The sequence below is a fragment of the Ictalurus punctatus genome, chromosome 11 (genome assembly GCF_001660625.3).
Source record: "Ictalurus punctatus breed USDA103 chromosome 11, Coco_2.0, whole genome shotgun sequence".
Lineage (NCBI taxonomy): Eukaryota > Metazoa > Chordata > Actinopteri > Siluriformes > Ictaluridae > Ictalurus > Ictalurus punctatus.
In genome coordinates this window covers 1,715,599-1,732,678 of record NC_030426.2, presented here as the reverse complement: position 1 = coordinate 1,732,678, position 17,080 = coordinate 1,715,599, and the positions used below count along the sequence as shown (strand labels likewise).

Here is a 17,080-nt window from a genome sequence, read left to right as displayed (position 1 = left end):
GTTACTGGGTTTCTAAGGAACCTTTTTGTAAAGTGTTACAGAAATATGCAGTCTAAATTGAAGAGGGACTACATGTACAAAATTAACCAGTTGCGTGGAGGAGCGTCCAAGATCCCTCTACAATTTACTCAAACCTTGTCTTCTACATCACAGGAGGCTGAGTGTTATTACCAAATATTACTTTTAGCTGAGTGCTGATAATTTTACACCAGTACTTACACCAGAAAAATGTCATAAATTATAATTATATGTGTTTAAGGTAAACCACTCACTCCATGTGTTTTTCTTTCTTTCTTTTTTATTTTTTAAAATATATTAATCTTTTGCTCATTTTCCATGAAGTGTGCCAATATTATATATATATATATATATATATATATATATATATATATATATATATATATATATATATATATTCATAAAATGAGTACATTTTTTCATTAAATAATCAATTTTCACCACATATTATTATTAGTTTAATCATCTTCATCTTGTCTGTGTACTCTTGTGCTGGATTTGCACTGAACAATTATAAAATACCTCTTCAGATACTTGCAGAACTTTTGATCTCGCGCTCCATATATGATTGGACCTAGAAAACGTGGCATGATGTAGACAATGAGATAGTTGGCATAGCGGATTTCCAGGATACGTCCAGGGAAGATAATGTTTAGCATGACCTCAACACTGGGAGAAATATAGGAGAGCATACACATGAGAAGTTGAACTCCATGAAGCAAGATAGTTTTTCTTGCCTTCCGGACTGATGTTTTCTCAGTAGAGATGGCCCGGGCTGCAAACAGAATCTTCAGGTATGTATAGATTAGTGTGAGGAATACTAAAGAGAAGTATATTGCATCAAATGCTTGCCTCTTGTACAGAAGCACTGGTTCTTTAAAGACATTCTGGCGCATACACATTATAGAACTATGGAAGAAGCTGATGGATTCTGTAGACAGAGTTATAAAGAGGTCAGTGATATCAGGCACTATGCAGATGAACCAGATAAAGCCAATGAGAATATAGGTGCGCCGTACAGTGCATATCTGGGTATGACGTAGAGGTTCACAAATTGCAATGTAGCGTTCAACAGCCATTCCAGCCAGGTTTATGGGTGTATTGCGTGTGGTAAAGACAGCCACAAGAATAATAACACAACAGACAGATACATTGATGGTGTAGTAAATGTAGCTGACTATGAACAGAGTTACTGTGACAGTCAGTTGCACTGCATCGTTGATGACCATGTGAATGAAGAGTATATAGCGTGGATCCTCATAAAATATGTGGTTGCTAAAGAAGGTAGCCACCATGCTAATATTGATGTAGCTCAGGCTGATCCACACTCCAATCAAAATGAAATTCTTTGCAAATGCAGTGCTGAATGTGTCTCGTACTAGAGTTCCAGTTGAGTTCATACCTTAGGGCTTTATTCCTAGAATGGTACAATAGTAAATTAGTTAAATCTGTTTGAATCTTGCAAATTTGTCATGACAAAATTCTTTCTTTTTCAAATCTTTTTTGAAGTTCTATGTATGTTGGATAGAATAAGCTTTTGTGAAGACATATATTACATCATACAAGGTAGGAAATATTACCAAATGAAATCTTTGAAATATATTTAAACTGTTGTTATCAGTTATCAGTTCATTTTATGAATGTGTATAATATAATCTATATAAATTATAAATGTAAATGCAGGTAAAATGCTGCTCCTATTAATCCTCCAGGTATCTGTCAGTGTACTAATACTCACCTCATCCCTTTTGGCTAGTATCTGCGTTGAACACTGACTTTTATAGATGTCTATTATACATTGGGCGGTTTTAGTGATGTCACAGACTACTGAAAAGATATTTCTAAAACTGGTGTTTTAAAGCCTAGCATGTGGAAGTCCCAAAGGGTTTGACATATGGTTACATAACCTGGTCTTTCCTTATATTATAAATATAAAATATTTTCGTGTACTATAGAGTACACTATTTAAAATGCAATAGAATATCTTTATATTATAGAGCTTTGTAAGATATTAATGCTCCTTTGGCTGTGTCCAGGCAGATTCAGCAATGTTTTAACACCTTGCTAGTGCACTCTGTAACACTATGCATTCATGAATGTACTTCACTGTAGTTTATCTCTTATGCTATTTGGAGATCTGCCAGAAGGATCAGAAGCCTTTAGTATTTATCCCCTGTCATCTAGATAAGAAGTGGTATCATCCTATCACTATAATATAATATAATAAACTGAAATACAGGCATACTTACTGATCAACTCTCCATCCACAGCTGCTCTACTAGATCTATCGTGACCCTGACTGGGAATGAATATTTCTTTAATTACTGTCAATAATATGCAAATACCTATCTGCAAGGCAAATTTCATTTAATCCTTGTGTGCAATTTAAATAAACATGCTATCAATGAAATATACAATCAGTTTTGTTTATAAAGTTATATATTACACACAGTACAGTCTGCTGTTAATGTATGAACTCAGGAGCAAAAAAAATATATCAAGCTAGATTAAAGCTCACAATATTGAATTTTTAATAATGCAATAATGGCTAAGAGTGTTTCTCGCCAAAGGTCTTTTTTTCCTGTTGTCTTTTATACCAGAATGATGTTTCAGTCAGATGCAAAGGGTGGAATGATAAATCTGGAGACATGATCTTCACAGTAGATGAGTTTTATTTACAGAAGTTCTTCAGATGGGGAAATACAGGAGTATAGTCAGAGTTCTGTTTCGGCATTGTAATGCAATTTGTCTCCCTTCCTGTCTAACTAAATGTGTGAGAGCCTCATGACTGATTATTTCTTATGCATTGATTTTATTTAGTATTAAACATATCAAGGCACTCCCACTCATAACAGCATAAAGCTGAGTAAATTTGTTTGTACAAAGCAGAAAATGTATGTAGTATAAACAGTTGTATGTAAATGTTTGAGCACCCTTGGCAAAATTACATATTTTTGTTGATTTTTTAAGTGAAAAGAAGTAAACAACATTTGCTGCAACTTTTTTAAATGACATTGTTACGCCACGGCCAGCAGATGGCTTCTGACTGGACACGTGACTCTTGTTTTGGTTTGTTCGCTTCCTGTTTAGACATTGGCTTATGTGTGAGGGTGTAGCTTAATTTGAGCCAGGTGTCCATGTTTAGTTTGATTATGCTTGTTATTTAAACTCCTCGTGTGGCTGAGCACTTTGCGCAGTATTATATGTTGTAATGTGAAGGGAGTAGTGCTATAGTGCTATAGTGCTATAGTGCTATAGTGCTATAGTGCTATAGTGCTATAGTGCTATAGTGCTATAGTGCTATAGTGCTATAGTGCTATAGTGCTGTATGTGAATGCAGTAGCTAATGCGTGTAGCATGCTAGCGGTCTCATGTCTCTATTCTGTTCTCCAGTGATGCCTAGACTATAGTCCCATGTTTTACTCCAGTTGATCTCATTCAGTATAGACCGTGCTCCCTGTGTTTATTTGTTTGATTGTTTATTAATAAAGACAGTGCTCCTCTGCCTACTTCCTGTGTATCATTACAGAATACTGTGCTGCAAGATGGAAGTAGCAGGAGAGCACCGTGTCAGGAAATTTCTTTATTACTAGGACTTCCCGACACTGGAGGAGTACTACGCCTGGCAGAGCAAGCAGCAGGGGGTGTATGAAGCTGTGCTATTTAGGCAGCAGAATTTGCGGTAGATGGAAGAAATGGATCGGCTGCTCCGTAACTTGCTGGTTCAACCCTGTCCAGTGGAGCAAAACAATGCTCCACCTTGCTGCCCTACGGAAGATCCAGTCATGTTGCTCAGTCTGGAACTGAAGGTTAGCCCAGAACTTTTTTTTTTTGGGGGGGGGGGGGCAATGATGACAGCAGAGCTCCAGCCTGAGGCCTATGGGGAGGCCTCAGCTGTGGAGCTCCCTCCTGAGGTCAACATGGCGACCTCAGAACTACAGCTTGAGGCCTACGGGGAGGTCTCGGCTGTGGAGCTCCTGACAGCCAAGGAGGCTGTCCCTCTGCCTTGCCCAGCCGAGGAGGCCATCCCGCTGCCCTGCCTGGATGAAGAAGCTGTCCTGAGCTTCAGCCCAGCTGAGGATGTCCCTCTGAGTCCCAGTACCGCTGGGGGTGGCGCCCAGTGTTCCAGCACTGTCGGGGGTGGTGCTCTGCCAGTCTGCTGCCTGGCAGAGGCCACCTTGTTTTCCTTGGCAGCGAGAGACAGCTTTTACAGGGGCCCAGGACCCCCATTGGAGGGGGGGTTTTGGTGTTCCGGGAGAAGTGCCTTTGGAGGGGGGTTCTGTTATGCCATGGCCAGCAGATGGCACTGCAGCCTGGCTTCTGACTGACACGTGACTCTTGTTTTGGTTTGTTCGCTTCCTGTTTAGACATTGGCTTATGTGCAAGGGTGTAGCTTAATTTGAGCTAGGTGTCCATGTTTAGTTTGATTATGTTGACTATTTAAATCCCTCTGTGACTGCGTGCTTCGAGCAGTATTATATGTTGTAACATTAAGGGAGTATAGCTATAGCTCTGTGTGTGAGTGCCAATGCGTGTAGCATGCTAGCGGTCTCATGTGTCTGTTCTACTCACAAGTGATGCCTAGACTATAGTTACGTTTACCCCAGTTGATCTTATTCAGTATAAACCGTGCTCCCTGTGTTTTGTTTATTAATGAAGACAGCACTCCTGCGCCTACTTCCTGTGTATCCCTGTGTATCGTTACATACATTTTTCTGCCAATATTAATGCACAGTTACTTTAGCTAATACAATTACTTAAAGTAGCTAACTGATGAACTTAAAATAAAATAGAAATTGTGGCATGTGTACAATTGTGGTAATTTTCAGCATCATATTACTCTGTACTTAGTAACACCCAGCTTCAGGAACTTTTCTTTGGAGAATGCTTTTAGTTCTGAGATATTCTTGGGTCATTTTGCACTTATAGCCTATTTAAAATCTATTTACATATTTCAGTTTAAGTGAGGGGACTGTGAAAGTTTCAGCTTGCATTTCTTGAAATAATTCATGGTAAATTTTTAGCTAAGTATGGGCTCATTGTCCTACTGTAGAAGCTTAAGTTTCTTGAATATCTGTCAGATTTGCTGATATTTACTAGAATCCATCTACCCATGCAGTGTTTCCTCTGTTACTGGCTGCCCACACAACCCCAAATTGATCCACCCCCATGCTTAGCAGTTGGCAAGGTATTGGAAAAGTGTTAATCAAATGGTACTATTTTTTTACTCCAAAACCTAACTTTGGTGATTGTGGAGACCCATTTTGACTTCACCCTTCCTGCCTATATACAATAGATGCGGTTTTGTATATTTTGGACATTGACTTTTATGATGAGGTCACAGAAGGTTTCCTTCTGATGACTCTTCATGCAGATCACGTCTTTTAGATCATGCCTTGACTTCAACAGCTCCCCTTAACTTCCATTTCTTAATGGCACTTCAGACAGTGGAAATTCCACTGTTTTGTAGGCATCAATTAGCTTCATTTTCAGATCCTCAGTCAGCTGCTTAAAGGAGAAAATGTATGTTATTACAAGGTTTGAAGAGTCTAAAAATGTATTATGCCAACAAGTCCTAATTAGGCAATTAAGAGCTTTTACAACTGTGAAAGTGTCTCCAAACATTTGCACATGGCACAATTACATATTTATTTTTTTTCTGAATCCACTGAGAACCATCATACTGGCAAAAATTTCAAATTATACATATGACCATGAAAAATATGTCTATCTTTACACCAGGCTTTATTCAAAGCATACAACACAAAGAGCATTTGTAGATTGTCATAAACCATTATATTCAAACCATAAATGACTTTAAGAGTCGATAATAACTACCCAACTAACAATTTTTGGATTCACAGAATGCTCTGGGAATGTTGGCTCCCTTTCAAAGGGAACTCCATGTTGCATGAACTAAATGGTGTGGGAAGCGCTCTCGCACGTGACCAGTATCTGAAACTTGTGTAACATCATGCCTATTTATTTATAGGCCTGCTATGATCAGGTGACGTGGCAATTAAGGGCATTGCATGATATATAAAAGACAGACTTATTATCTTCAGTGAGACTGCATGTTGGTTGTTTGTGTAATGCTTGCAAAAATACTCTTTATATCCTGTCTATCTTTTCAGAAAAAGAAAGAAAAAATCTCTTTACTTTTCTGTCCCTTTAAAAAAAAGGTGAAAAGTATGAGTGAGAGAGAAGTCAGGAAGTGTGTTACGCCTTGCTCCCATTTTATCATGGTGACGACGGACGCACTTTCTGTGTGAAGTGTCCAGGGGTAGAGCATGCCAGGGCAGCCCTCAAGAGGTCTGACTGTGTGCACTATGAACGCCTTACAATCAGGTAGCTTTGTGGCTTCCTCTCTTCTCGACCGCAGCCAGCCAGCTCAGGTCCTGTGGATCTGGAAGAAGAGCTGGAGACGAGTGCTGCTCTCTCTCTTGCTCTGTCTTCTGGGTCCAGCTCTTCGCTGGATATTGGAGCTCAAACCAAGACTCCTCCTTCTGCCATGGAAAGCCAAAAAAAATAAAATAAAATAAAAATCCTCTCTGACTCTGAGGAGCCCGAAGGGTGTGCTAAAAACTGAGAGCAGCTCTCAAGCATATAAGGAGCTACTTGAAGCGATTACTAAGGCTGGACGAGCTTTTTTTTCTCCTCAGTGAAAATAAATCCCTCACACTCCAGAAAACTCCCCTTTTTTTCCAGAAGTGCATCAAAAAATATCACACTTCTTGGGGAAAACCATGCTTAAGCCATATTTATAACCCACGATGTTGGATTATTGGATTATTATTATAGCCATTGTGGCGAATGAACGGCATGGCTATTTAGCTATGCCAAAGGTGGAGGAGGTGCTTGTGAGCTACCTCTCTCCATCGATGGCAGGTAATTTAGGGCTTTGCCATCCAAGCCATGCAAGATCACCGTGGCATTGGTGGGCAAGGCCTATGCAGTAGTGGGTCTTGCTTGTGGGTCACTGCAGACAATGGCAGTGTTGCAGGCCTACCAAACAGACCTGCTGAATGAGCACGACATGTGGCGGCATTCAGCTAGTTGATTCCCTGTTGTGTCGAGTTCACCCGGGCATGCTCGAGTGGAGCCTGGGCCAGCGCTAGGACAAGGGAGGCACGAAGGCAAGTGTGGCAGCCCGCCTTCCCCTGCAGACAACAAGGGGAACCGGGCGACCACAGTCACAGCCTGATACTAGGCCTGATCTGAGAATGGTCATAAAGACCAAGCAGACAAAGGAGGCACAGTCCTGAGTGGCTGTGGAGGGATGTATCAAGGGACATGAGGTTGTTAGGGCAGTTAGCCCCCAGTACTACTGTAGGGCATCCCCTAGCCAAGGCTGTCCCAAGTTTTCAGTGTTCTCTGGTCAGCGAGCTGTGACAGGGTAATGACAGTATGATGCTTTCCCTCCAAAAGAATGTGGAAAAGTTAACATCACTAAAAGACCATCTGGCAGCCTGGAAACTACTGCCAAATGAATCTCCATGGGTTCTGTCTACCGTAGAAAAGGGTTGCCAGGTCCAATTCAGAGCCCAAACCCCTGGTTAAGAGGTGTGTTCATCACAGTAGTCAGCATAGAGCAGACCCCAAAGTTAGAGCCCTCTTGGACAAAGGGGCCATAGAACATGTACCCCATTCCCTGAGGAAGGGAGGTTTTTACAGCCATTATTTCCTGGTCAACAAAAAATGATGGGAGTATGTGGCCAATTGTAGATCTGCGTCATCTGAACTGTACTCTTCGGACATACAGGTTCAAGATGCTGATGCTCAAGCTTATTGTTTCACAGGCTCAGTTTGAGGACTGGTTTGTGATGATAGATCTAAAAGGTGCATATTTCCATGTGGAAATATTGCCCAGTCACAGAAGTTCCTTAGGTTTGTCTTTGGAGGCATAAACCAATATCGGGTTCTTCCCTTCGGGCTAGCTTTGTCCCCTCACACCTTTACAAAGTAAATGGATGTCATTCTTGCTCCGTTGCGACTCTAGGGCATCCGTGTACTAAAATACCTGGACAACTGCCTAATTCTAGCACGATCCAGGGAACTGGTGGTTCAACATTGAGATGTTGTTCTCGCCCACATGAAGAGCTTGGGGCTCAGGTTGAACCTCAGAAAAGTATGCTTTCTCCAGTGCAGAACACAACTTTTCTAGAGGTTATAAAGATTCTACTACGATGAGGGCGTTTCTACCTCCAACATGCGTAGGGCCAATACTATTAACATTTAGCAAGATAAAGCTGGATCTCGGCATCCCCTCTGGTCTCTACAAGAGACTGTTGGAGCTTATGGCAGCAGCAGCCAAGGTCATACCATTTGCCCAATTGCACAGGAGACCATTTCAGTTAGCTGAAAAGTCGGGTATTTCATCCAAGGAAGAAACCTCTGAGAGTATCTGAGAGTGTCACGTGGTGATGCCTACGTACTCTGAGAATTTGGAGGTGTCCCCGGTTTCTGGTCTTAGGTCTCACTCTAGGGGTGTCTCCTTATCACAATATGGTAATGACAGACACCTCCCTCATGGACTGGGGCACGGTCTTAGATGGTTGTCCAGCTCACAATCTCTAGAGCACTGAAATTCTTTCTTCCTTATTTAAGAGGTCATCATGTGTTAGTTGTGACCGACAACACACCGGTGATGTCACATAATGGAGGTGCAGACAGAAGCAAGTGTAGGTTAGGTATTTTAATCCAGAAACAACAAGTCTAAAGGATGAGGCAGAGGACAATAATCATGAACATGCAGAGGTCAGGCAATCAGGCAAACAGCATAAACAGGGCAGGGCAAAGAGACAAAGTCGTAAACGTAAACAAGAACAAAACACCAGAATAAACAGACATGATATAAGGCTTGGTAACGACAGAGACAATGCAACTGAGCATATACTTCGCAAAGAGTGAATGCATCAAAGGTCCTTTTAAACTGTGATTGTGATTGTGCTGTAACTTGGATGCAGGTGTGGCTGATTAGAATGAAGGTGAGTGTTCTGGGAATAGTGGTACATGCTGGCCCTGTTTGTAGGCCGCAGCGGATGATGGGAATTGTAGTCACTGGTTTGCTGTGATATGACAGAACCCCCCCCCCCAAAGGGCGCTTCTCCTGGACCACCAAAATACACTTCCTCCGTGGCCCTCTGGGCAAAATGTTTACACAGCCTCTCAGGTTCCAATGCAGGCATTGTCCAACAAGTAGCAGGTTCCTCAAGGAGCCAAGGAGACATGAGACTGGGGCTGGTTCACCGGAGTCATTAGGTGTGACCCAGGCTTGGGAAGTTGTGTCGTCAGCTTTAGACGTGGTGTGGAGCGACATCCTCAGCAGAGCAGGGAGGCAGAGTGACATCCTCGGCTGAGCAGGAAGGCGGAACATCGTCCTTGGCTGAGCAGGAAGGCAGAGTGGCATCCTCAGCTGTATAGGCATGCTGAGCGGCTTCCTCAGTCACACTGAGTGAGAGAGGCTGACTGTCATTCTTCACCAACTCTGCTGACTGAACTCGGTTGGCTGTGTCACCAGACTTATGTGTCCATAGAGCTTGGTTGGCTGTATCGTCAGTCTCAAGCCAGAGCATAACTTGATTGGTCATGTCGTCAGTTTCAGGCCTGAGGAGAACTTGGTTGGCCTTGTCATCAATCTCGAGCGTGAGCAGAACTTGCTGTCTTTACTTCCTTTCCTCACACCAGAACAAGAGAAATTGGACCGACTATGTCCAGTAAATGCTCTCTGTACGTACGTCGACCGCTACGACCAGTGGTGTAAGTCGGAGCAGTTGCTGGTTGGCTTTGCCAGCGACAGTAGAGGTGATGCTGTGTCATTTCACTATGTGGTTCACCTCCTCAAAGGCTTTTTCTAAGGGGGTATACTTACAGCATGTGTGTCCTGTGGCGGGGTGGACTACGCTGCACACATTCCTTCGATATTACAGCCTGGAAATACATTCTGCCCTGGCCTCAGCTGTCTTGCAGCGACCCTCATGCTCAGATCTTTTTGAACAGGCCGTACCCTCAGTATGATGGAGTGGGTATTCTTGTTCCCACAGCGTTTAGCTCACGCAACGTGGAGTTCCCTTTGAAAGGGAACTTCTGGGTTACACATGTAACCCTGTTCCCTGAGAGGGGAACGAGACGACGTGTAGCTTTGTCATACTGGGGCATGCCTGTGAATTGCATCTTTGCTTCAGATAATAGAGGCTGATGGCACCGTTCACAGCTGTCATTTATATATCACGTTTTCATTTATGGTGGACTGATCAGTCTGATAAAAGGAAGGATTGACCAGACTGAAAAAACTCCTGTAACTGTTTTACTTGTAAATAGTTCACTAGGGTTATTTGTTTTTCAGACAAACAGTTGTGTTAATGTAAAGTTTCATAATTTTATAAGATTTATAAGAGTGTTTAGATTTGTAACACTCAGTTTGTGGATTTAATTTTAAATAAACGAAAAAAAATGGATTGAAAGTACCCCCCCCCCCCAATTAATACATAACTAATCACCGATTAATTGATTATAATCGTTAGTTGCAACCCTAGTAATGTGTGGCCTCATTGTGACCCCTCCTCTTAAAAAATCCTAGATCTGGAGTGTTTTGTTTCCATGGACTGAAATTTCTCGAGGATCTGTGGCGGAGTGGTGTGTAAGTCTGTTGATGTTATCTGGCTGTTACTACTGAAGACAAGCTCAGAAATCTTTTTTTAAATTATTTATTTATTTATTAATTTTTAGCATTTTTATTGTACATACAATAACATTCCCCTAGACAGTCTGTATAGACAGTCTATACCAGACATGGGTCAATGACTACGTTTAAATGGACAGCAGAAATCTAATTATTGACCTTATTCTGAATATGACAGTATCGTGATTAAGGTGTTTACATGAGTTGCTTTTAGAATATTCTTTTCATGTTTCCGTTTTACATGTTATAGAACATAGATCGATTAACTGTACACATCATTACGTCCCCACGCCATGCTGTCCAATGTACCCTCCTGAATTTCACGTATCAACATTTTGTCTTCGTTTTGTTACCATTTAAAGTTTTGGGTGTTTCATTTTGAAAGGTTATAAAAGCTTCAAGTGCAGTTCATTATTTGTCAAGTTATACGTGCTAATAGATGACTGCTTGAAGCCATGGGCTGCGTCCAAAACCGCTTACTTACCTACTATATAGTAGACGAAATACATACCTAGGCTAAATACACATATTTCATAGGTAACTACGCGGTTTCAGACGGAGCCATGCTCTCTCTCCGTCAAACGGTTGAGCACTGCCATGTGTGTACATGTCCTGTCGCAAAATGTGGTGAAAACTCCCACATGATGTTAATAGTGTGATTAAGGTGTGTACGTGTCTTTAATGCACTTCCATAATGCGACTAAAACAGGAATACTCTACACGTCTTAATTCGATATGTGTTTACTTTGAGTATGACTTTAGCTGGAATGAATATAATATATAATCATGAATTCATGGTATAAACTAGGTTGAATTCAAGTTGTTGAAAAAAAGACATCTTTTCACCTTTCAAATTTCAACCAAATTTAGACTTTGAGGGACGTCTTTTTTATAGACATCTTTTCAACTCTCACTTTTCAACCAAATTTAGACTTTAAGTAATGTCTTCTTATGTTTTTTCAATGACCTGAAAGATAAATGGCTTTTCACTTTCACTTTTCAACCAAATCTGGCAAAGTCGTCTTTCATTGTCTTTGCAACGAGTTTTTACATATTATAGAGTATTATATTGAAAATATATCTTATCACAGGTTTAATTTATGGATTTTTTGTAGTCAATTGTAGACAATTTGTAGTCTGCCTGGTAAACTTTGTATTACTGGTAATCTTTGGAAAATGAGCTATGGCTTCATGTAACACATATGGGTCTCCCATAGAATGTGAATGTTCTTGTAGTTGTTCTCCTTTTGTCTGTAATTCCTGTTCAAAACATTCTTTTCTCACTCTATTGTACATAAATACTTGATTTACAATTTAAATATATTTATATATATTTACATCTAATGATTTCTTTTTTTCCTTCAAACTAAATAAACAGAATATACCACAATAAAATAGACTATAAAAAGGGGCACACAGCAGCAAATTCTGTTTTCTCTTGAGTTGAGAATTTATATACTTCAGTTCAAATGTAAACATGGCAAAAAGAGAGGTTGCAACCCATGTGTACGTGAATGTACGTGAACATACAAAACAAAAGTTGCAAACCATGTAAGATGATAGTGTTGCGAGCCTTCATGGCATGTGAGCCACTGGCCTTAGCAGCAAAAATGAGCCTGAAATATGTATAGACAAAAGTAAGTCAGGCAAATGATAGGTAGACCAGATGTGAGATGTTCTTTTTCTCCACCAGATATGGGTGGAGTAACACAAAGTCTCGATTGCAGATGATTGGAGAATAAAAGAATTCTGAAGGCTCAGTGGCTAGAAGGATGAACAGATCTGGCAGAAGGGGAATTGAACCCAGGAACCAGATAAGGCTGATCAAGATATATGTTGTTCTCACAGAACAAAGCTGAGTATGATATAATGGGTTACAGATAGCTATATAATATTCTATGGCCATACTGTTATGTCCTGAGAGTTAAGGGAGTTGAGTACAGAAGCAAGTGCAGGTAAAGACATTTTATTAAAGGAGGCAGGCAAACAAATCCAAAGCATGACACAGAGGCGTAATCGGAAACAGTCAATGGGTCAAGCGATCGGCAAACAAGCATAAACTGGGCTAGACAGGAATCAAAAGCGAGGTCACAAGAAACGAGGTCAAAACATAAAACATGAAACGTGAACAGGGAAACAAGAGGCGGGAAACAACATCATGGTATCGAAAACTAATCTATGTTAAACTAAACTATCCATCAAGGTAACTTAACTAACATAATACTCCGTGCTGTATACTGGGAGGTGAAGGGTATATATAACAAACATAATCATCGTTTAATGCGGACAGCTAAAACCAATGAAGACACACCCTTGAACAACAACCAATGACAAAACAGGGAGGAGACAGAACAGAAACAAAATAAACAGTGTCCACAGTAAACAATGTCACAGTTATCAACATTCAAAGAGCATGCGCTAGCTGAGCATTCCCGCACCTGGCTCGTGCACGCACACGCACTCCAGCTCTCCAAGCGTGCTGCAGCGCTGTCTACAGGCAAGATCGTGACACATACCAGCAAGATTCAGTGGAGTGTTGAGGGTGGTGAATACCACAATCATTAAAAGCAAACAAAAGAAAGAGACATTAATCATATTTTAAAAATCTATGAAATAAGTTGCAGTATTGCAGCATTTGTCAACTGGATCATGTCATTCACAACCATATATTCATGTGTAAAAACACCCCATGGAAATTGTTGGCTTTTTGACATATTTGTACAAGCAAACATTTGATTCTCTTTGAAACAGTGCCTATTATTGAAGTTAATGCACTATCAAATGACACAAAATGTATGTTTTGTAGTAATTTTCACTATTTAAATGAACAAAAAAACAGATCAGTCACATGGAAAAAGTAAGCACACCCCTACATTTATCACACCTTCAAATCCATATAATTTGAATCAGGTGTTCAAGATTGACTGCCGGTGACCAGCACCTGCTTAGGGAGTGCAAGTGTTATTTAAAGCTCTCACATATGTAGTGTCTGGTGTTCCCATTGCTATTGAGGTGTGTGATGTCATTATGCCAAGATCTAAAGAGTTCTGTAAGGTCTTCAGGAAAAAAAAAAAAAAAAAAAAAAAAAAAAAGGTTGTGGATACCTTAATCTCGTAAGGGATTTAAAAATGAATTTAAAAAAATAAATAAATAAAATTAAATCAAAAATAATCTCAAAATTATTTGAAATACATCATTCCACTGTAAATAAAATAATTTACAAGAGGTGCAGATTTCAAACGATTGCCAAATTGTCCAGGACTGGCCTTCCCAGCAAATTCAACCCAAGAGCAGACCGTCTGATACAAAAAGAACTCTCCAGGAATGCCAAAATTTCATCACAGGATCTGCTAGTAAGTCTTCCAACTTTGAAAAGTGCATGCTTCTACAATCAAACAGAGATTGCACCAATTTGACCTGTATGGGACGTGTGCCAGGAAAAAGCTTTTGCTGTCTAAAAAGAACATTAAAGCAAGACTACAGTTTGCCAATGAGCATATAGGCAAAAGCTAGGCCTTTTTGCAGTAATGTGCTCTGGACAGATGAATCAAAGGTTTGTTTGGCCATATTAACAGTGGACATGTTTGGCACAGACCAAAGACAGCTTTTCAGGAGAAGCACCTCATACCATCTGTGAAGCACGGTGGAGGAACTCTTATGGTTAAGGGTTGCTTTGCTGACTCAGAGCTTGCATTTGCTGACACAGCTTGCATTCATTGATTCAACTATGAATTCTACATCATATAAAAAATGCTTGAAGATAATGTCAACCAAAAGTGGCCGTTTCAATAGGATAATGATATTAAGCACACCAGCAAATCCACCAAGGAATGGCTCAAAAAGAAAACATGGAGGGTTATGTAATGGCCTAATCATAGCTCGGATTTGGATCCCATTGAAATGTTGTCGGGGGATTTGAAACAGGCAGTACATGCAAGAATATCCTCAAACATCTTGCAACTGAAATGTTGCATGGAAGAGTGGTAAAAAATTCCAGCAAGCTGATGTCAGAGACTGGTGGACAATTATGCAACACACCTACAAGAACTTATTTCTGGTAAAGGGGGCAATACTAGCTTTTGAGCCCAAAGGTGTACTTACTTTTTCCACAGAAGAATATCAAACCTATTGATATTTCTGTTGAATAAATGATTGAAAAAGCAAATTTTCCTTGTGGTTTTGTTTAAGTATATCAACTTAATTAATGAGCACTGTTTCAAAGATGATCAAATGTTTGCTTGTCCAAATTTTCAAAAAAAACAACAAATTCCATGGGGTGTACTTATTTTTTCACATGACTATGTATAACGAGGACGTAGTGAGGATTGTCACTGAAGATTTCGTACCTGAGAAAGGTGTGGACAAGTGTACCCTTAATGTACTTGATAGAAAAATATAAAGTGACGAGTATCACATTCATGGGCATAGCTGTGATATATCTTTCCCTTGCCTTAGTTTGTGTGATGTTACTGTACATGTAGGAGTTCATCGTGTACTGCTGTCACCACCAGTGGATATTTGTATTTGTTGTCTACTTTTTGGACTATCTGATGATGTTTTAGGTAATATTTATGCAGAGATATAGAAAATGCTAAAAAGGTTCACAAATTTTTGTCACGATTTCCCCTTTAAGCAGCGTGCTGTGGAGCATGTGAGCGCACGTGCATGAGCAGGTGCACCTGCTTTTCCCTTGTTGACAATCGTGACATTTCGACACGTGCATTTGTTTATGTTTCTGTTATGTCTCCTCCCTGTTCTGTCATTGGTTGTTGTTTCACGTGTGTCTGGATTGCCCTCAGCCGTCAGCCATTACAACGCTGATTATGTTTGTATATATACCGCGCGCCTCCCAGCACACGGCGCGGAATATTAGATGGATAAGTAACTTAGATAAGCTATATTAGAGTAGATTAGTTTAGAGTCCTTTCCATAGTTAACCATAGTCATAGCTCATGTCATGTTTCATGTTTAGATTCATCTGTTTAGTTCACGCTGGTTTCTCCGCTCCCAGTTCACAGTCATAGCTTATGTTTCATGTTTTGTATCTCGACCTTGTTTTCCGTGACCATGACATAGTTTCCTGCCTTGCCCCGTTTATGCCTGTTTGCCGATCTCCTGACCTCTTGCATGTTTGTGGATTACGTTTTGGATCATGTTTTGGATTTACCTGCCTGTGTCTCTCAATAAAACTGTTAACCTGCGATTGCATCCGTCCTTATCTCTGTTGCGTCACGCTACGTGAAAGAATATTCCGCCGCACCATGGATGCAGCATGAGGACGAGAGAGATATCAAGCTACAGAAACCAGGGAAATAGCAGGACAGTACCTCATCGGGAAACGCTCGGATTACTGGCCGCATTTTTCGTCCATGCAGTTCCCTCAAAGGTACGACGTCAAACTTCCGCCAGAGACAGCGGGATTGGGGAGCTACCCGCTGGAGTTTCTCTTCAGCTGCCAGGAATATTTCTGCAGCCTGGCGTATCCCAAGCCTACTAAGAGACAGTGGATCGGGTTCTTGGTGTACAGGTTTTGCGGTCCGGCCCGTGACTGGGCAGAGCAGCTTGTGAGTACTGGGTCACTCAGTTTTTGGAACTTTTTAGTGAGGAGTTCACGCAGACAGGACAGCTTCATGATCTGGATTTATTGGGGTGGGGAGTCAACGGACAGCCCCAGGCTGACCCGCCATTCAACCTCTATTATGAGGGGATGGACAGGGCAGTCTCCACCGATCCGCTTCAGGTTCCGGCCAACGCGGGGAAGGTTTCTCCGAGATGTATGACTGAGGGCTGCGGGAAAGTATCTCCGCTCCAATGTCCCACCTGCAAGAAGCTGGGTCTCCAGGAAGCATTTTTCTGCTCCAAGGAATGCTTCAAGAGCAGCTGGCGTCAGCACAAGCATCTACACAGAAAAGTCCCTATGACACTACAGCCAGAAGTCAACGTAGCGACCTCAGAACCAGAGCTCGAACCTGAGACCCACGAAGAGGTCTCACCTGCCAAGCTCCTGCCAGAGGTCAACATGGAGGCCCCAGCACCAGAGCTCCAGCCTGAGGTTCAGAAGGGGGTCTCAGCTCCACAGATCCACTGTAAAGCCCAGTTACTGTCCCAAGTGTCCGTTAACACGTACAGCCAAGCCCTGCTCATGTCCATGTCAGCCAACATGACCGACCAAGCCCTGCTCACATCAAGTCAGCCGACACGGCCGACCAAGCCCTGCTCAAGCCCGAGTCTGCTGACACGGCCGACAAAGCCCTGCTGAAGCCAGAGTCGGCTGACACGGCCGACCGCGTTCTGCTCACGCCCGAGTCAGCTGACACAGCCGACCGCGTTCTGCTCACGCCCGAGTCAGCTGACACGGCCGACCGCGTTCTGCTCACGCCC

General features: G+C 41.6%; 1 protein-coding gene and 1 pseudogene across 1 annotated transcript; both read right to left on the bottom strand.

The window, feature by feature from the left end:
* Nucleotides 1-476: 476 nt before the first annotated feature.
* Nucleotides 477-1,418, bottom strand: LOC108271622 (odorant receptor 131-2-like). Its single transcript, XM_017479297.1, has one exon. The coding sequence runs from the start codon at nt 1,416-1,418 to the stop codon at nt 477-479; it is 942 nt and encodes a 313-aa protein (XP_017334786.1).
* Nucleotides 1,419-12,164: 10,746 nt separating this feature from the next.
* LOC108271623 (odorant receptor 131-2-like) lies at nt 12,165-15,119 on the bottom strand (annotated as a pseudogene).
* Nucleotides 15,120-17,080: the final 1,961 nt, after the last annotated feature.